General features: G+C 40.8%; 1 protein-coding gene across 2 annotated transcripts in view; it reads left to right on the top strand.

The window, feature by feature from the left end:
* Positions 1-19,612, top strand: part of LOC140310269 (breakpoint cluster region protein) — a 32,881-nt gene extending 13,269 nt beyond the window's left edge. The window contains exons 2-23 of one of the 2 annotated variants that reach the window (XM_072388533.1): positions 2,150-2,331; positions 3,830-3,934; positions 5,007-5,192; positions 6,052-6,159; positions 6,391-6,451; positions 6,563-6,615; positions 6,712-6,852; positions 10,382-10,503; positions 10,753-10,918; positions 11,127-11,246; positions 11,409-11,484; positions 11,571-11,675; positions 11,768-11,842; positions 12,284-12,381; positions 12,556-12,687; positions 15,465-15,524; positions 16,106-16,215; positions 16,949-17,088; positions 17,220-17,354; positions 17,494-17,599; positions 18,034-18,193; positions 18,271-19,612. In XM_072388533.1, coding sequence (XP_072244634.1) covers positions 2,150-2,331; positions 3,830-3,934; positions 5,007-5,192; positions 6,052-6,159; positions 6,391-6,451; positions 6,563-6,615; positions 6,712-6,852; positions 10,382-10,503; positions 10,753-10,918; positions 11,127-11,246; positions 11,409-11,484; positions 11,571-11,675; positions 11,768-11,842; positions 12,284-12,381; positions 12,556-12,687; positions 15,465-15,524; positions 16,106-16,215; positions 16,949-17,088; positions 17,220-17,354; positions 17,494-17,599; positions 18,034-18,193; positions 18,271-18,360 — 2,531 coding nt within the window. In that variant the 3' untranslated portion in view covers positions 18,361-19,612. The other variant, XM_072388534.1, reaches the window with a different exon arrangement.
* Positions 19,613-20,571: the final 959 nt, after the last annotated feature.

Raw genomic sequence — 20,571 nt, 5'->3', positions numbered from 1 at the left:
TTTAATTCCTCTCTTGCACAGAGTCACCTTTCACATGGACTGTGAAGCTGTTTGTACTGCAGTAGTTTCTTCTTCACTCAGTCAAAACAGCTCTCTGCTCCCTGCTGAGCCTCTGTGTTTGTTTGAGCCCTTTGTCACGGCCTTTGTGGTTGTCGTCCTTTCTTTTGCCCTCCTTCAGGACTCTACAGAGTCACTTGTCTTTATCTACCCCCAGTTTCTGGGATCCTGTCCTTCCTGTTTTCAAACTGTGGTAAAGCATTTTAGTTTTACTTAATATACTCCACATTCTTAGACATTTTAGTCACCAAAATGTATTTATTACAACTGATTCCACTAGCCGCCACATACTTGACCATAATGATTGTGATGATAATGATTATGAGAGCTGGTGAGTCTTGGTGGATGACTGTAATTACAGTATGCACAAGCTGTTGTTTCTTCTCTTAAGGGAGACTAAAAAGACAGAAATCACGTGGATGACAATGCGACATGTATTCCTTACATTTGTTGCTACACGTCCCCGACAGAGCTGTATTTTATGCGAACCACGTTGCTGTCTGTGCTTTGCGATATCTTTGATTAACTCGATCTAACGTGAATATTACACCCACACACTGAAGAGATCACACTGTGTAACAAGTCTGACGTGAGCTGAGTGCATGTGTTCGCCGGGCCTTTTCTCAGGCTGATCCACTCACCTGGCATCAGCCCTGGCTGGCTGGAACAGACTGTATGATGGATTTATATAAGTCACAGGTTTATGAAGGGTAAAGAGGATTTCATACGAAAACAGAGGAGCTTTTTGTAAAGTATTTTTTTTGTTAACTGAGAGCACTGGTGCAATAACTTGAATTAGACATGCAAGGGTTTTCCTAACTTTGAATCTATTGTGCATTTTTCTGCATTTCATGCTAAGCCCCGATTCTATTCATGTGCACTACGAGTTGATAGTGAATTAACTGCTGTCTTGTTAAACTTTTACCTGAAACATCAGATTTTGCGTGAAGAAAACTGCCCAAAAAAGAAAGCTGTAATGTTCACCTGAAGTGATTTTTGCTTCATAGATGAAAACACCTGCTCCAAATAAGATCAGTTGTTTCTTGTTCTTGAGAAGAAATGTTGCCAGAGCTCTCCGACATGAAAGAATAATAACAACTAACTACATTTTCTCTCATGTACATCCAAAATAGTTGAGCTTTGTCTGTTTCTTCTTCTGACAGGTGAACACGTGACATTCAACTCTATGCAGCTGCTTTCTTCTGACAACTTGATTGCTTTAAATTCATTGTGGAATTTCTTTAGGAAACATTGTGAAACTGACACATAACCTGTAATATGTGGTAACTTTATAAAAACCCACCTCTGATTTACTCATGAATCTGTACAAGGGTCAACATGATGTGAACTGTGTAACAGAGGTGATAGAGTAACTCTGAGTCAGGAGGAAGATAGGGCCACAACACTGAGCGTATGACCAGTGTTTTCCCAGTGTTAAACGCTACCTTAAAGCAGCACTTAGGTTTTTCTGCCACTTATGGGCTGAAAAGGAAACCATGAACGCTGTATTTGACCATTTAAGATGTTAAGAATTGAATTACACGTCTGTCAGAACAGCATTTGGATTGTTTTTGCTCACACGATGCATGCTTTGTCCGATATTTGTAGCCACTTGGTGGTTTGATACCTTAGCTGCTAAATGCTCTGTAATATTTACAGGTATGTCACCAAATCTGCGTGTCTGCTCATTGCTGGTCAGGCTGTGTACTGTAGGTTTATCAGACGTGTCCGCTACAAACCACAGCCTCAAACAGGAATATTATTAAAAAAACAAACTAAAACTAAATTACCTGTGCAACTTGCACTGCACATGTTCCTAAAGCAGTTTGGGCTTAATATAATCACAACAACACTCACACTTCAAACTTGATTATTTTTTGGTCTAATATGCATCGACCATTTAGTCAGACCTCCAATCCGGCTCCAGGCAGCTTTCTTAGTGTTCTCCACTGACACAGTATTAGCGTACAACATGTAGTGATGTTTCAGTTTAGTGTGTTGCCCCATAAAGTGTCTCTGTGTTAACTACATGACCTTGCAGTTTACTGGCAAACCATGTGACTATTGTCCTTTGTTTGGCTGTTTCTCCCAGACGCTCCATACAGCGAAAACCCTCCGTCATATGGCTATGACCTGGAGCACTCAGAGGAGCACCACCCTCGCCACGACCCTCCATCCTTCTCTGGATCTCCTTCCTCCTCGCCACGGCTCCGCTCCAAAAACCGGAACAGCCGAGACACCCAGTCCTCCGGTTCTCTGGAGTCCACGCTGTCGGTAAAGACCTCACCGTTTCTGTCAGTGCTGCTACTGCTTTCTCCCCTGTGCTGCTGCATGTCCTTCACTATCTGCTCTCCACGCACCATTCAACATGTAATATATTGCCTATCTTTTTCATTTTCTACTAACTGGTTTTAGTTTAACAGAGCCAAGTGGACCAAGTTCTTCTTTATTTCTCGGCATTATAGTTGAATTCAGATCCACTTTATTGGTTACAATCAAATTCTTAAAGAAATTCCATGATTAAAATGTGCTTTGCAAACCCGTTCCTTTTGCTGCTTGTAATTCTGTGACCATGTGATGTTTCAGATTCATATAAGTGATAAATATGCTCCAAACTCTGCAGAATTCTTTTTTTGTAGTTTCTACTGGATAAAGTGGATGCTTTGTATCCTTAAACAAATCACTTGATATGAAACCTGAAACAAAGCCAGTATTGTAATATATTTAGTGGCAACAACTCAGCAGATTGATTGTTCAGTAATTACTATAATCTGGAGGAATTTGTGTTGTTTAAAAAATGTTATCCTGACTTTAAGTTAGGAACATTCGAGTTTCAAAAACACCTGATTATATATTTCCCACAGTACATCTTGATAACATTTATCAAACTACACACCCTGCAGTTTATAAATTAGGATCTCTGATAATGAATTTGGACTCTAAAACAGCAGAAAACTCTCTCAGAGCCACAGAACACATCATCCAACTTTGTTCACAGGCTGAATGGCACTCTCAATAACAAGTGAGCTAAACTTCATTTGGAAAAAAGTAGAGGTCTTTCAGGAAGGCTTTCAAAAAGCAACCCCGGCTGAGGCACCCACAGGCCACCAATAAAATACACAGAGTGCACCACATAGCTCCCAGATGGGAGCGCTTTTCAGTGTGGAGCAGGGCGTCGCTGAAAAAGACCTTACATACTCAGCAAATATACTCTTGCTCAACAGATGTTAAATAGAGACGGAGATTCCCCCCCCCTCCCTTGCTCTTTTCTTGTCCTATCTGTGGTATTCTTACCCTCTGATGTGTACACTTTGTGATCTTCAAAGGTTAAATCATAGTACAGGGTGGGGGTGGGTGGGTGGGCTCACTCAGCATACAGCTTCTTTTTCTTCCAGTACATATAATAGCAGAGCTTGATGCAGCTCTGAGTTTGATCCTGACGTGATTGTTCCCGCTAAGATGACTGATGTCTTTGATCTGTTTGGATTAACTCCTGTAGGAGGAACACATTTGTCTTCCTTAGGATGCTAGGACTCACTGGTACAGGCCTCCTGGAATGTAAAACTCCTACAGAGTTTAATCAAATCCGATCTTCCAAAATTTCACAACAACAATATGTCGAGCCGGGAAGTTTTTCAGTTCTCACTTGTGTGGACGCTTTATTAAAAAAGCACACACATTGACAGTTAACGTGTCACACATTCTGGGATGGAGAATGCCGTCTTATCTCCTTATTGCCAAATCTTTTTCCTCTTCCCATGTTTTTTATCAGGTGGAGCTGGACCAGGAAAAGGGGCTGGAGATGAGAAAATGGGTTCTGTCGGGAATCCTGGCCAGTGAGGAAACGTACCTCAGCCACCTGGAGGCCCTGCTGATAGTATGTAAACACTTATCACACATGCTAACAGTGTTAGCAAGTTTACACTTTACTTAAAGAGGAGGGAAAAGGTGCAATATACATATATCACAGTATCACAGCGTAGGTATTAATAACATTTTAGCATTCGCCATGACTCAATGGTGGTAACAGTGTTCTTGATTTTTTATTTTTTTTGTAGTTGGGCTACTTTTGAAAAATGCTATGGATTGCATACTGATCTCAGCCAAATATATCTTCAAAGAGAGAAAAAGTAGTTTAAATTTTACTTTGTTAAATTGTTTAGTATTCCTGTGAAGTGACCTAACTCCACACAGTATAGACATCCTGACTGTTAGTTCCAGGTAAGGTCCTGGCTTTAAATCAACTCTCTGAGCTCCTTACAATGGTGTGGTAATTAGCGCTATGGCCTTACAGCTAAAAAGGCTACATGTCAAGGACCCTCCCAGTGTCAAGCCTTCATATCCTTCCTGTTATGGATAAAAAGTCAAATATTTTGGTGATAAAAGGCATTGTTGCTCAGAGAATCGTACTTGAAATGGCTACAGCATTAATCTGGCAGACCTCAGTTTGTGTAAGCTAACTTTAGAATTTGCCATCTTCTTGTACCAACCAATTTCCACAAAGGTTGGAAGGCGGTGTGAAATAAAAACAGCACAAAATGGTAATTTATTTTTGTTTAATTTGATGGACCATATCACAAAGACAGCATATGTGTTCAAACTATTGTTTTAGAAAGGCTAAAAGAATTTGATTATGGCAATGTGTTTTAAAAAAGTGGGACCTGAGGAAATAAAGGACTGGACCAATCAAATAGTTACTCACAACTGAGTTTAATTAGCTTCTCTGTGAAGAGAGAAGCCCCCTAAGAAGAGGCATATTCTATATATTTGATATTCTAAAGCGTTTGGGGATTTTATTATCTATTATCGTTAAGATATTTGAAGAATCCAGATAAATCTTTTCACAAGAGACATTGTCTGCAGGCCCTGTATTGAAGAGAGACATGAAACTAGTGGAAATCAGTGTGTGGACTGAGGAACACTTCTGAATACTGTGATTATTTTTCTAGCCTATGAAGCCTCTGAGAGCTGCGGCCACAACTTCCCAACCGATGCTGACCACCCAGCAGATTGAGACCATCTTCTTCAAAGTCCCAGAGCTTCATGAGATCCACAAAGACTTCTATGATGTGCTGCTGCCCCGAGTCCAAGACTGGAGCAACCAACAGTGTGTGGGGGACCTCTTCCAGAAGCTGGTATGTTGTTGATACATTAGCTTTGTTTGCTTCTTTGTCTCTTATCTGTCTGCCATCGTAAATCTGAAGATATGAAGAAACTATACAAGAATACACACAAAAACAGAAAATACTTTGGACAAGAGAGAAGTCTCATGTTTAATTTATGTCAGTGGTGTAATCCAAGAGGTGATTTTTGCGGGAAAAACCAGTCATGACAATGTGTCTGGGCACGAGCAACAAAAACTTGTTTATCTACTTCCTCTGACCTAACTTGAATGCAGCAGAAACAAAGTCAGCAAAGTAAACAAGGAAGTCTGAAAGCAGCGGAATACAAAGCATCTGATGGGCTGATATGACTGTAAGGTTTTGACAATTGCTTGGTTTGGAACACTTTGAAGAGTTGAGCTACAACATTAAAAAATAGACTGGAGCAGGCCCACCTTTTCAGCTTTTTAAATCATCAAATAACACAAAACCTCCCAGCATTCAAATTATTTGCCAGTTTTTCACCAAACTGACCATTCTCAGCATGTCAGCAAATTTCAAATTCTGATTAAAGTGCTCCTTAAATGTCAGTCCTTGATCATTAATGATTGTTAAAAAAGAGGAGGCTGGCAGCGAGAGAAGGTGGTAATTTCCGGCTGTAATGTTGATGCTCAGTGGATCTGAGTAGACTGCCTGGAGTCATCTCCTGGCCAGATAAAAGTCTCGCTGCACCACAAGATATGCAGTAAATGACGCAAGATGCTGATGGACGGGAGTTACCTCCGTTTTTGTTGTTGGATTAAAAGCATTGAAGAACCCTAACCCTTATCACGGATTACTGAACTCCGTCTTCGGTTATGGAATGAGTCTAATCTGTTCTCTGTCCGTGTAGGCCAGCCAGCTCGGAGTGTACCGGGCCTTTGTGGACAACTATAAGGTTGCTGTGGAGACGGCGGACAAGTGCTGCCAGGCAAACGCTCAGTTTGCAGAGATATCTGAGGTATGTAGTCACGCCACATACAGCAGGACTGCATCAGGAAGCGTTTGATGTTACACTGCTGCCTGAGACAAGTGATGACAGGGCAGTTTTCATCTGCGTTGGAGAGCTGCACGGCTGCAGTGGTGCTGATTGTTTTAATTGCCCTGTGGGGGAGTTACTTTGATTTAATGAGCGGATTTCTTTATTTGTTTGGTCCCTCACCCTTCCCTCTGATGTCATCTCCCTGCCCAGAATCTGAAAGTCAGAAGCACAAAGGACTGCAAAGACCAGTCAGCTAAAAATTCACTGGAAAGTGAGTACTGAGTCAAACGAATAGCCAGCCTCTGCATTCATCAAAATGCTATAAGTAGCTATAAGGTGAGCTGTGACAAAGCCTGTTGAGCTGACTCTTCTTCCTCTGCAGCTCTTCTCTACAAGCCTGTGGACAGAGTGACGCGCAGCACACTCGTTCTGCATGTAAGTCAGTTTATCTGGATCCTCACCTTCTGCGCACACAGAACATTTCCCTTTCAAGGCTGAATTTGAGAGTTTTTTTTTTTTTCTCTGTTGAAGGACTTACTGAAGCATACTCCCTCCAGCCACCCGGACTACCTGCTGTTACAGGACGCCCTGCGCATCTCCCAGAACTTTCTGTCCAGTATTAATGAAGAGATCACACCTCGTAGGCAGTCCATGACTGTGAAGAAGGGAGAGGTCAGTGTGGAAGCTTATGGTACTAATTTTTATCATGATTGTAACAACTTTATGACTCGGGTTGGTGACTAAATATCCTCAGCTCAACTTAAGAAACAAATGCACTTTACCTCCTCACACTGCCAAGATGTTCTTTCTTAACTGACTAGTTTCTTATAGGTGAGACACAGATTGAAATGCCACTGGAACAAACCAAATAATTTAATCTGTGGACAGATGATCTGTTTGATTGAACACAGAGGATTATAAATTGTAGAGGAAAATACCAGCTTAGGTAGGGCTTGTTTTCTTTGCCAAAAATCTAATTCAGGAGTTTGAATAGTGTGCCGGCACAGACAGTTTTATATTTGTACTGTATATTCCTCCTTTGCCACAACCCATAGTTGGGTCCAAATGACACAAAAGTGCTTACATGATGATTGCATTACATACAGAGTCAATGGATGACCAAAGACCTTCCAAATTAACTTAGAGATGGAGAGGAATATTATCATATTTCATGGTGATCTGTTCAGTAACAGCTGGGCAAATGTTTAAAACCTACAAAGTGAATCAAGCTACAGGCTATGGGGTAAAATACCGACTTTCTTTATTGACAACAGGACCTGAGGATTGCTTGCTGCTCTAGAAATCTTCCAACTTAGAAAGCAGCTTTGTGGAATTGAGGATTATACAATTATATGATTTCCTCCCTACCTTGAGATTTGACGATTAAAAGCACAAGGTGTCTGGAAGCTGCAATAAGATCAGAGTGTGAGTCAGGTTGCTGCTGACTCATTCCAGCCGGTCTGCTGTAGTCGTAAAGGAAGTGGAGCATAGAGGAAGCGCGTGACAGAGCAGTCCAAACACAGGAGGCAAGGGGTCTCTGTGTCGCTAACCAGGAAAACCAACGATTACCACTGCGCTCACTCCCATCCTTCCCTGCCGTGGTGTCAACTTGTGCTTCCCAGAAATGACCTGCAGCACGCCTTATCAGCTCCACTGTCTAACAAGCCTTTTGCACAGGGCGTGTACTTACCCCTTTAAACCCCACATACCATGCATCACAGGCCTCTGAATCAGATGACCTGATGGAGAACTTCCTGTTTTTACTGGGAACTGTCGGGTAGGATATTAAATCAAAGAAAGTTCTTGGGAGCATTCTTCTGTATATTGTCTAGGAAGTCTGAAATCCCACAGTGAGATTGACAGATAACAAGCCAAGACTTCAAAATCGCTTTAAAATATGGGTTTGTTGTTGTATGTGATCAACCCTCTGCTAAATTTGCTGCCATTGTTGATGTTTTGTAAGCAACTGCCTGTAATTACCCTGACCATTAAACCATTGAGTTTATTTTGCTTCATCTCCTCGACATTCCTCTGAGCTCAGTGTCTCATTACAGAGCAGATTAAAACAAGGGGACAGTGTTTGATGGGGTGAGGCCTCTCTGTGTATTGACAGCTCATATTTTTCCATTGGATTATTGACTTGTGGTCATGTTTGCGTCACAAAACAATAAGCGGATGCGACCCTGGCATGGCTCTGTGAAACCAGGACAGTGTTGTACGAGCTCGATTTCCCTCAACGGTATGTTTGGAACAAGCCAGAGCCGCGCTGGAGTGTGCAGAGAGCAGCAGAGGAAAACCAGGTTGCAGTGATTTCCTTGTTTTTGTCAAACTGTAGTTGGTGTGGGATGGCAGAGTCTCACATGGGCAGAGTCGCTGTAAAAAACCAGAGGTCAGAGGGCAGTGGAAGAATTTAGATGCACACTTCTGCAGGAAAAGCTCAATGTCATCACATCCGCCTTGAACCTCAGCCTGGACAGTTTTACCTCGAGCAGAGGCTCTGACATTGAAATCCATTCCTTAACTAAAAACCTGAGGCCTGAGCAACAAAACAAGATGCATAGTAGAAACAGTAGGCACAAAATTGATATGGATGTCATATAAACCATTCACTGCTTTCATCAGATCTGGTGCAGTATTCTCGCTGATACTTTGATTAATTTAAACTTGTATAACACTGATATTTGTGGACGTATATTTGAGACAAACGAGATACGATTTACTTTACAACTAATTCACTTAAATCTGTTCATTGTTCAACAAATTGTTCATTTGTTCAGAGCTTTATTTAGCAGACGCAGATCACAGATAAGGAAATGTTCAGTATCTTCACTGACTTATTTATTTAGAAAATCGAAGCAAATCGAGAATTTGATGGCAACAACACACTCAAACAGTTGGGATAGAGGTATATTTACCATTGTTTTATATCAGCTTCCTTTTAAGGACACTTTTCAAGGTTTTTGAACTGAGGAATCTGTGTCTATTCCTACTGAATACAAAATTTCAGCTGCTCAACAGTCCGTTGTTGTTGTTGTCTGAGTCTCCTCTTCATGATGCTCCGTACATTTTCAGTAAGAGACAGATGTGGACTGCAGGCAGGCCAGTCAAACACACACTCTGAGTGTATGAAGCCACGGTGCTGCAGAAAGTCTGACATTTTCCTGCTCAAATAACCACTTGCCTCCTGGGATTAGACGTCACCTTGATGGTAACATATGTCTCTCCAAATCTCCAACATCCACCTCTGCATTGCTGGTACCGTCACACATGACATGCCATGGACACTGATGCACCTGCTTCCCTACATCACAGTCGCTGGATTTTGCAGCTTCCTCTGATAACAGCCTGGATGCTCTTTTTGTCGTTTTTGTAGAAACTGTCATCAGTTTTATCCCTAAAAGCAGCTGAAATGTGGACTCATCTGACCACAGAACACGTGTCCACAGTCTTTCTGTCCATCTGAGATGAGCTCGTGTCCAGAGAACTGGGCTGTGTTTCTGCACAGAGTTGATATATGGCTTCCTCCTTGTGTAATGCAGTTTCAGGTTACTTTTCTGAAAGCAGTGGTGGTTCTCTAAGCTTCTCCTGAGCCCATGTGGCTGTATTGATCATGGTGGCATAATAGTTTCTCATGCAGTGCGGTCTGCGAGCTGAAAAAAACCATGTGTATCCAACAATAGTTTCTGTCTCTTTTGTCTTTATCACAGAGATTTTTCCAACCTTTCTCAATCTTTTGACAATGCTTATGCTTTGTAGATGTTAAAAAAAAGTGATTTTATTACAAACTTTTAACAATGCTAATAAATATTTTTGGAACTTATTGATGATTCTTTGACTGAGTTTTTAGCAAAGTTGTGATCCACAAACCATCATTGCTTGAAAAAAACTTCATCTTTGGTGGAAACTCCTTTTATACCCAATCCTGACACCCTCACCTGTCACTAGTTCATCTGCTCATTGGAGAATCTTCTTAAACGCTGTCTTTTCCTTTCTCCTAACTGTTATAGACTGTTTTGCTGACATCTAATTTAAAAAGGTTTTTAAAATGCAGTGACTTTAATCAGTGAAGACACTGAAAATAATTTATTTGGACTTGTGTCTGCTAAATAAAGTCTTAAAGAAATTAACAAAATTCCAACTCTTCTTGAATGAGGTTTGTAATACTTTGTGTATCCTGAAGTGTTGTGTTTTTCTGTGGCAGAACCGACAGCTGCTTAGGGATCGGTTCATGGTGGAGCTGGTCGAGGGTTCCAGGAAACTCCGTCACGTTTTCCTCTTCACTGACCTGCTGCTCTGCACCAAGCTCAAGAAACAGACTGCAGGGTGAGTGTGGGTCAGAGATGCAGGCTTGTGGCCAGAAAAGGTCCACTGGCCCTGCTGGATAGTGGCAGCCATTCCTCCCAGAAACTTATAAATTCTGCTTCTGAATTTCTTTCTGAGCAGCTAGTTGTTGTACAAGGAGATGAACAATGTAACTCCCAAATGTTTGTGCTGTCTCACAGCTTGCTAGAATCTAAAAGAGCAGGTAGGACAATGCAACCATTTTCAAATCGATTCCATATCTTTTTCCAGAAAAGGGCAGCAGTATGACTGTAAGTGGTACATCCCACTGGCTGACCTGACCTTCCAAACCATCGATGACTATGAGTCCAGTCCCATCCCTCTGGTCCAGGACGAGGAGATCGACGCAATGAAGATAAAAATCTCCCAGATAAAGAATGACATTCAAAGAGAGAAGGTGATCAACGACACCCCCCCCCCCCCCCCCAAAAAAAAACAAAAACAAAACCTCCTACTCCAAATGTTCTGTTTATGATTTAACCAACTACAGTACAGAAACACTAAGACATTCACAGGTTTTGTTCCAGAGTCAATTAAAAATTAAGTGAGGAACTTAAAGATTAGCATGTAAAGAGAACAATTTTGTTAACTCTGTCTCTCTACAGAGGACGACCAAAGGACCCAAGCTGATCGAACGACTGAGGAAGAAGTTATCAGAGCAAGAATCCCTGCTGCTTCTTATGTCCCCTAACATGGCATTTAGAGTGGCCAACAGAAACGGCAAAGTAAGTTAGGGTTAAGTGTTCAGCTGCTAAATGCTGTTGGATTTTTCTCGAACCATCAATAGCAACTTCTTTGTCTGTTTTCTGTCGCCCTCTGCTGTTGGCTGCATGCAGTTACAGGATGAGGCGAGAAACCACAACGTAAAACTTTTCAATGTCTTTCAGGGTTTCACCTTTCTAATCTCCTCCGATTATGAGCGAGCAGAGTGGAGGGAGATCATTCGAGAGCAGCAGAAGAAGTGTGAGTTTGATTTTATTGTTTGTGCCACAGTGAGATGTCATTAAGAGAGCAGCTGCGAAGACATTTTCCCCTGTTCTGACTTTCAGGCTTTAAGAGCTTCTCTCTGACCTCTCTGGAGCTGCAGATGCTCACTAACTCATGTGTGAAGCTGCAAACTGTTCACACTATTCCAATGACCATGAATAAGGAAGGTAAGATCTACTTAGTGTTGCAGTTTGATGCACATTTTGAATGTTCCTGTCACATATACTTGTGTAATGTTGTTTGATCTTTTTGTGCACAGATGATGAATCCTCCGGTTTGTATGGCTTCCTGAATGTCATTGTCCACTCTGCATCGGGGCTCAAGCAGACTTTAAGTAAGCATTGTTCTCCTTTGTTTCAGATTGGAAATCATTTCACTGATAAGTTTTAAGGTTGCATGTGGTGTCATCATCCTCTGTCAATCTCCACTCTCCCTCTACTACTCTGTGTCTGCCAGCTGGGAGGGCAGCTGGAGTGGGATTAGTCAGAAACACTGTGTACAAGCCGCCTCAACTATGTCTTTATCTTCTCAAATGACTGCCTGCCCCAAAAAATACCAAAACTGTCACAAAGGCTCGTCGGGGAAATAGCCAGCTTGGTTCATTTTTAATTTCTGAGACTTAAATGCCAGAGCTTTAAGAGTAAAGGAGAGACAGGTGTTCTGGTTGTGCAGAGCCATGCAAGCATGTTTCAACCTGATGATTACAGTGGATCCTTACGCGTTTTAGTTTCACCTTGATTCAGCCGTTAAAACTAGTTCTGCTTGTATTAACTAGACCTGTACTGCTCCCTGGAGGTGGATTCCTTCGGCTACTTTGTCAACAAAGCCAAGACACGTGTTTACAGAGACTCCACAGAGCCCAGCTGGAATGAGGTGAGCATGCACAGCAGACTGTCGAAAGTGAATGAGTAAGATTAAGTCCTTTCTCACTTTGTGCCTTTAAGAAAGCCAAGCATAGGGCTGAGTTTACCCCAGAAATATTTTTTTAAAAATGCCACACATTTGCTCCGAGAAGCTAACGTGCCTTTTGCTCTGTTTTCATGCCAGGAGTTTGAGATTGAGCTGGAGGGCTCTCAAACCCTGCGGCTGCTGTGCTATGAGAAGTGCTACAACAAAACCAGACAGAGCAAAGAGGATGGAGAGATCACAGACAAGATCATGGCCAAAGGGCAAATAAAGGTCGGGAAGATCTGAGTCACAGAAAAACATGTTTGTGTTTCTGGGATGGACTGTGTTGCTTTTACCGGTTGGAGCACAGCTTTTAGTAGACTTTTGGACCCAAACTAACATCAATTATTGACAACGTTGTTACATGAAAGCAAACAGAAAACGTGTGGGCGAAAAATAATACTTAAAGCTCGTTATTAGAAACTACTGGCACTGCACAGCTGAGAAAACAGCGTAAATGTTAGTTTGAACAACCTCCTGCTGGCTGCATGTGACGCATTTCTGCTGCATTTTGTTGTAAGCCAACCTTAACTTTAACTTGTATTTAATTATCATATTAAGTTTATCTCACTTTGACCTTTGGAGATTGTATGGTCTACTTTGGCTCAAATGCCATTAGCACCGTTTTGCTTCGGTCACTGAGATACAAAAGCATTTTCTGATGTGTCTTCTGGTGAATAATGGACCTCTTTTACACCAGCCTTATGGCACATGTCAAATGTTTGGTATTTATAGGAAGAGCATCTTTGCTCCTGTGAAATTAGCCCTCTCCTTCTAAGTCTATTGATTCCAGTTGCTTCACGATGTCATCTTATCTTTGTTGACTAATCCCTGCTTGCGGGGCCTTTTACTGCTGAAGAAGAAACGAGTCATGAGGCTGCCACCGGGTCACCTCAGCTTGACCTCCTGATACGGTGTGACAGAGGGTGGATTAGACTTTGGTTTAACCAAATGTAGCTGTTGGCACTGCTCTGCAGCGTAACAGAGGGAGATGGATACAGAGTGCTGGTTGATGAGCTAGGGAAGGGATTTCCCTGCTTGCAACAGGTGGGTCAAACCACACTGGAGCCTTTGAGGAACGGAGCATGTGGCTGCTGCTGGTGGTCAGATACTTATCATATTAATCAGAAGCCATTAGCCTGGAGAATGGGAACCAGTGGGGAACTTGCCAAGCTAACAGAGGACACGATAAGAGCAAATTTTCACCAACTAGAACAACTCAAATCTTATAAACATAATTAACACTGTTTCAAATTTGCACTCATTTAAAATAATTAAAATTTAACACAAAAAACTAATTTCTTCCCGTTTTCTTCCAGAATTTCTTGTTATCTTTTAAAGTTTTGTTGAGTAACCATTCTCCAGGCTTTCTGAAGGACTACAGTAGTTTTAATTTTGACTTTGGCTACTTTTTCTCTCATTTTCAGTCCAGTTCTTGCACCTGACTATTTTCAGATGAATGCATTTTGTTTGTTAAACCAGTTAACACTGATCATTCAAACATGAAAAAAGGCACCAAACTCAAGGGATGAACCAGTGTTGTGACTGAACATAACAGACAACTTAGCAAAGAAATCATTTTAAATTGCATCCTTAAGCATTTTTACCAGCAGCCTGCCACAAAGACACATCATTCGTTCCCTTTTCTTTAGTTGTATCTATGACAAATTCAAGTGTTTTGCACTATTCCTTTTCTCTAAATCAAACAAGCATTAAAATAAATATTAATAAGAGGAAGCAGAGCATTAAGACAGACAAACAAATTAAACAAGGTTAAAAACCTCTAGGATGCACCTCATGTCGTGTTTAACCTGGATTTGAACACAATGCCTGATAAATGAAGAGGATGGGGCACGTGTTGGTTCTAATGTTAAAGGTCACTGGTTATAATAAGCGCTTGGCCTAAGAGGATCCCGTTTGCCTACCTAGGATGCCAGCAGCCAACACTCCTCGCACTGGCAGGCGTGAGCACGTTGGTAATAAGGGTAGAAAGGGATTCACAGGAGTTAATCCTTCAAATCCATCTGAGAAGTAGAACAAAACAGAGGCGAGCGTGGTCGGCCGGCTGTGCACCTTTGTTCCTTTGCTGACTACCGTTGGAGTTAAAGAACTCAAAAGTTTGGCAGCGACGAGGCGAGAGGATGTCACAGAAACTTTTGTGAAGAGCCAGAGATGATCAAGATTCACCGAAACGTAACCAGTGGCTCGTTATGCAGGGATTGAGGACCTGCCGCGCTTCTTAGTGCAGAGGTTTACAAACTAGTTATCTTTCTAGAACAGTGCTGCTTTCTTTTCTTTGTTTTCCGTGGGTCAGTGGAAGTAACGTTTGAGAAACACTCATGCCGGAAAGAATTAGTGAGAGTAATCCTAACGAGGAGGAGAATGTTGATCAGGCCAACAACAGGCAAGAAGAAGAGGGAGACGTGGCTGCGAAGAAGCCACCTGGTACAGGGGCGCGTCTGTGGGACAGAGTCCGCAGCAGTCTGCTCAAACCTAAGGTAACGAGATGGAAACTGAGCTTTTAACAGGTCAGGTTGTGAAGAATGTCTTTAAACCTACATAAATTTAAGTCTGCTGATTTTTCTGGAGATATTCAAAATCTTTTTGGTTGTTTTTCTGTGGGGCTCAGATGTCTTTTTAAATTTGATTGTGTTTTTTTGTTCTATATTTGTGATAAAAAGAAGTATTATGTAAGTAGATTTTCTCTGAATAAAGGATTATCTGGAAGAGATTTGAAGGTTTCTTGGGTGAAAGAACATCTGCCATGTTGGACAATCGCAGCGCTTAGTAACGAGGACATTAGTCACGTCTGGTCACTGTTGTTGAAAGCTGGTGGTTTATTCATCACATGACAATTAGATCACACGTACAAGTGAGAGCTTCGTGGCTTTTTCTTTGTTTTGTGAGGCTTCTGAAACCATTTTTTAGTGGATTCTCTGATTCGATTGAAGATGATAACCCTTATAGGTAAAGAATGCTAACATTTTTTGTTTGATTTATTTTTTTAGTTGGATCCCCAGACACTGCAAAATAAAGACTGGCAGAGGACAGTCATCAGCATGAACGGGGTACGTGTTTTCACCTACCTGAACAGAAGAGGCAGTGTTTTCGTGTCAAACGTGGATGCAGACAGGAAATTTATTGGATAAGCTGATTATCCATTTCATCTCATATTAGATGCCACTTTCAGATATTTCACAATATTAATCATTTTTCCATCTCAGGAGTAGATTTTTTTTTTTTGTGGTAGACAAATTTTATTTTCTCCCCTGATTAGGATAAATAAAATAAAAGTTTAGTTGAATAAGATATTACAACAATTATCATAGTATCTATTCCATTTGTGTTTGATTTTAAATTTTAAGGCACACGAATTATAACCGCTATTCACGATGTGAACGCATAAAAACATAAATAAACGCTTTACACCAGCCTGGTTTGACTGTTAGCTTGTGTTCGCTAATGCTAGCTAAGCTTTAGAGTCATACTGATGTGAAAATGTGTTCTTTTTTTAACATTATTGTGACCTTATCATGCCAGATATTCACAGTAGGGGATACCCTGTAAGATATATGGCGAATATTGCCGTGTGTAAGCTGACGTTACCACACGGTCATCTAAAGTAACCGGTTCCTCCATCCTGTTTCAGATTGAGGTGAAGCTTTCCATGAAATTCACCAGCAGAGAGTTCAGTTTGAAGCGAATGCCGTCACGGAAACAGTCCGGCGTCTTTGGAGTGAAGATCAACGTAGTCACAAAGTGAGTTGTTGATATACAATTTATCCCAATTTATTTGTGTCACTGAGTCAACTTAAAATATCTAAATGGATCAATAGATAAGTTTATATGATAATAAATAAAAGCAGCTAGAATCAAATAACAAAATAATTTATACTAAAATATTTCAATAAATTGTAAAATACACACATTTTTCAGCTTTAATTTTAAACTGCATTCTTTTAGGCTTGTGTTAATGAAACTATTCATTTACTTTGCCACTCAGTTTTCAGTTTTCTTTCTTATTAACTTCTTTCTTTGTTAATTTCTTATTCCTAAGTTTATTTCTGTATTTTCCTTTTCATCATATGGATCTATTTAGTCCTTCAAAATTAGTGGCAAAGTAAACTAATAAGACCATTAGCATAAGTTTATATTAATTAAATTTAAAATGAATGCTGAAAAATATCTTTTAGTCATATTTATTACCATATTAATTTATTTTTGTATTTATTTCTGATTGTCCTCCATATAGCAGAATTTGATTTGTATAAATCTACTTTTTCCTGAGAGAAATATAAGAATATTATCTATGAAAATGGCCTGCTGACACTACTCTTATCTTAATGTGTAGATATGGCGCTCATTGACACTGACAGGCACAGACAGCAGGCTACATTTACATCAGCCATGATCTGATGTGTTGACAGTACTTTTTTTTGTTTGTTAACTTGTAAGCTGCCTCTTCAAACCGTGTTTACCGTGTCGTCATTAGGCGCGAACGCTCCAAGGTCCCACTCATCGTTCGCCAATGTGTAGAGGAGATAGAGCGGCGAGGGATGGAGGAAGTGGGGATCTACAGAGTGTCTGGTGTTGCCACTGACATCCAGGGGCTAAAGGCTGCCTTTGACTCAAGTGAGCTCAGTGTTCACTTGATTTCTGTGTTAAACTGCTTTGTCAAACCTGGTTAAAGTGGAGTCAGGCAGACGCGACTCACACCCTGCTCAGAAATGCTGATTCTGCAGCTTGTCTCTTGTGCCCCGCAGACAATAAGGACGTGTCTATCATGATGAGCGAAATGGATGTAAATGCCATCGCGGGAACGCTGAAGCTGTATTTCCGTGAGCTGCCGGAGCCTCTCTTCACTGATGAGTTGTACCCCAACTTTGCCGGAGGCATCGGTCAGTCACACACCCTTTTTTAAAAAATTTTTTAACCTTGTTAACCCCACAAAGTGCTTTACTTGCGTTTGTCATTGATCCACACAAAGACACTTGTGTGGCGCTTCCTTTTAAATGTGCGTGTGCATTTGTCTCACAGCTCTGTCGGACAGTGTGGCCAAGGAGAGCTGCATGCTCAACCTGCTGCTGTCTCTACCAGAGCCTAACCTGGTGACCTTTCTCTTTCTGCTTGACCACTTAAAAAGGTAGAAAAAGAAAGAAATAAAATTCCCTGTAAAACACATTTTTGGGCCCGTGTGTGTCTGCTGTATCAGCTGTAGTCCTGTACACAGAAAGATGGATCTATAGTTTGAACATGATGGATTGTAGCAGTGGTTAGAAGGGTAAATGCTGACAATAATGAGCAACTGTAATAGCACTGATTAGTAATCTTACAAAACACACGTATGTTTGTTAATGAGTAACTATATATTTTCGATTTAAAAAAAGAAAAAACATATATTTACTTAGCATTTAGTGATTTTCAGAAGAAATTACAGAGGCTAACTTTAATGTTTGGAGGCTGACATGAAGTAAAATGATTCACGTGAACCTTTCATCTGCATTCTGTTTTGGGAGGAATTTTGGGAGTATCTGCAGGTCTTTTTCTTTTGTTAATGTATTTGCTTTGTTTCCACAGAGTGGCTGAAAATGAGAGCATCAACAAGATGTCTTTGCACAACCTTGCTACCGTTTTTGGTCCCACGTTGCTTCGACCCTCTGAAAAAGATAGCAAAATCTCAAACAGCTCCCAGCCCATCTCCATGAATGACAGTTGGTCCCTCGAGGTCATGGCTCAGGTAAAACTCTTGTTATGATGGTGATGAGTCAGATGGGAATTAGTGAGGGTTGGATAACTGCTTGTGTTTCTCTGTAGGTTCAAGTCCTTCTCTACTTCCTTCAGCTGGAGGGCATCCCAGCACCTGACAGCAAACGTCAGAGCCTTCTCTTCTCTACTGAGGTTTAACAGGAACACGATGGACTTGTCTAGAAATGTCTCCTGCTGAGGAAGAATGTCGGCTGCCTCATGAGGCTGATGCTGCTGAGCAGCCGAGCCAGACTGCTTTACTCTGTTTATGCTTCCTTTTGCCACCAAGGGGAGCTGTAAACCGTTAGAAAACTGGAAACGGCCACCATGATCTCCCATTTCTTTGTGAGATGCTAACCATGTGTCCATGTGTGTTCTGTTTACTTAAACCTGCTGTTTCTGTTTAAAAAATTTATGAACAAGATATATCATTTCTTTTTAGATTAAATTTGAATTTCAACAAGCAATATTAAATGTATTTGTTTCAACTCCCTGTGCACATGAGCGCACAGAGGAGGACTTCTGCTGTTGTTGGATTTATTTCTGGAGGTGGGTGAATGGATGGATGAATAGACATGTAATTTCTATTGCCTGTTTATGTTTTGTTTTTGTTTTGCCCCCCCCCCCAACATGTCTGACTTGGTTTAAAGTTCACCTGTGCCAATGTTCCCACGCTGATGACCGATAGAGCATTTCAGTTTTCCTAATGTTTACACTCTGAATTTTGTACCTAATTTAAAAGTAAGAGACTAAAGCTGTAGTTGACACACAACAACATGCAGGCATGTTGACCGAACCATTGGAAATGTTATGTTTTCTGTGCTATACGGTTTCCGGAGGGACCCTATTCAGTCGGCAGGTTTTCGTGGTGATGTTTGAATAAACTCTGAAGTGGACATCAGAGCTTTTCGACGTGTTAAAGGAAAGTCATTCCAGAGCAAGGCTCAAACTCTAAATCTTCCACATATGGAAGGTATACTGCGCTTTGTGTCTTTTTGTCCATTTTTATTTTGCAGGAGTCGATATGTTTCTTTCTGCATTCCTTCTTGTTAGTCTTCTGCCGTTAAATAACCAAACCACAGACCTGTAGAAATGAAAGCGCCTGAGGATGATTTGAAACACCAAATATTTACCTATAGGTCCTCTCAAGTGCAGCAGTTTACTCATATCTAAATATCCTGAATCATTCAGATGTTTGTCATGTCTTAGTATTTTTTTTTTTTCAAAGCCCTGTGAAAATGTATTGTGTGCTTGTAATAATTTTTTTTCCAAGTCACTACAAGTAGTCAACACAAACTGTAACCCTAAAAACCTTTGATCCATGTAAAATAAGCAAAAGTTCTTAGTGATCTTAGGATGGCATTTGTGTCGGGTATGTATGATTTATGTAAATAAACATTTGGTAACATTATTCTTTTCTTGGTGTCTTACCTCACTTGGGTTAAAGGGAACCACAATAGGTTGTTTAAATCATATTTATCTGATAGATGTCAGTTTGCTCGTGTGAACAATCGCACACACCAGAGCTCCACAACATTGGACTGACATTCTTCGCCTGATATGTTCCTCCATTAGGCGATTTTATTGGCCAACATTGCATACGTGTTAACATGAAGCCATTAAGTCTGTAATCATCTCAGAGACAAACGGGCCTAAATTACTTCAGATTCTCTTCTCCTAATTTCATAAAAAGTGTATAAATATCACTGATTTTGGTCTTTAACTCTTCACAAACACCCTTTCTAACCATAAAGTTATACTGGAAGTCAGTAGCTCAGCCTCCATCCATCCATTTTTTTATTTTATACCTGCTTAACCCAATTCAGTGGGCTGGAGCCTAACCCTGCTGCCATTGGGTGAAAGGCGAGGTACACCCTGAACAGGTCAGCAGTCCATCACAGGTTCACATACCGACAAACAACCTTGCACACTCACTGCGAGGGTCATTAACAGGGTCACCCATTAACTAACCAACCTACCTACCACCATCCATACGTACAAACATACGTGGACGGAGGATGCAGACGGCATTCATACATAGAAAAATACATGTATAGAAACATAGATTGTCAATAGAAACATACATACATACAGATCAACAGAAATGTATATACATGCATATGGATAAACTTGGATATATAGAAATATACTCACATAGAAACATACATAAATACATACATTCACAGAGATATTCATACATACCTACATAGATACATACATTTATAGAAATATGTATACATATATACATACATAAATCATTTGTTATAATTCTGCAGGTATATCTGGTTCCAGAGCTGCATGTGTCTGTTCTGTAGTTACTGATTCAAACAGTCCAAAGTTTTAGCTTCATTCCCAGTCGATGGTCCAGAG

This window comes from Leuresthes tenuis, unplaced genomic scaffold (genome assembly GCF_036924035.1).
Source record: "Leuresthes tenuis unplaced genomic scaffold, fLeuTen1.0.hap1 SCAF_6, whole genome shotgun sequence".
NCBI classification, from domain to species: Eukaryota; Metazoa; Chordata; class Actinopteri; order Atheriniformes; family Atherinopsidae; genus Leuresthes; species Leuresthes tenuis.
Note: the sequence above shows the minus strand (reverse complement) of the source record. Positions and strands in the feature narration are given on the sequence as shown.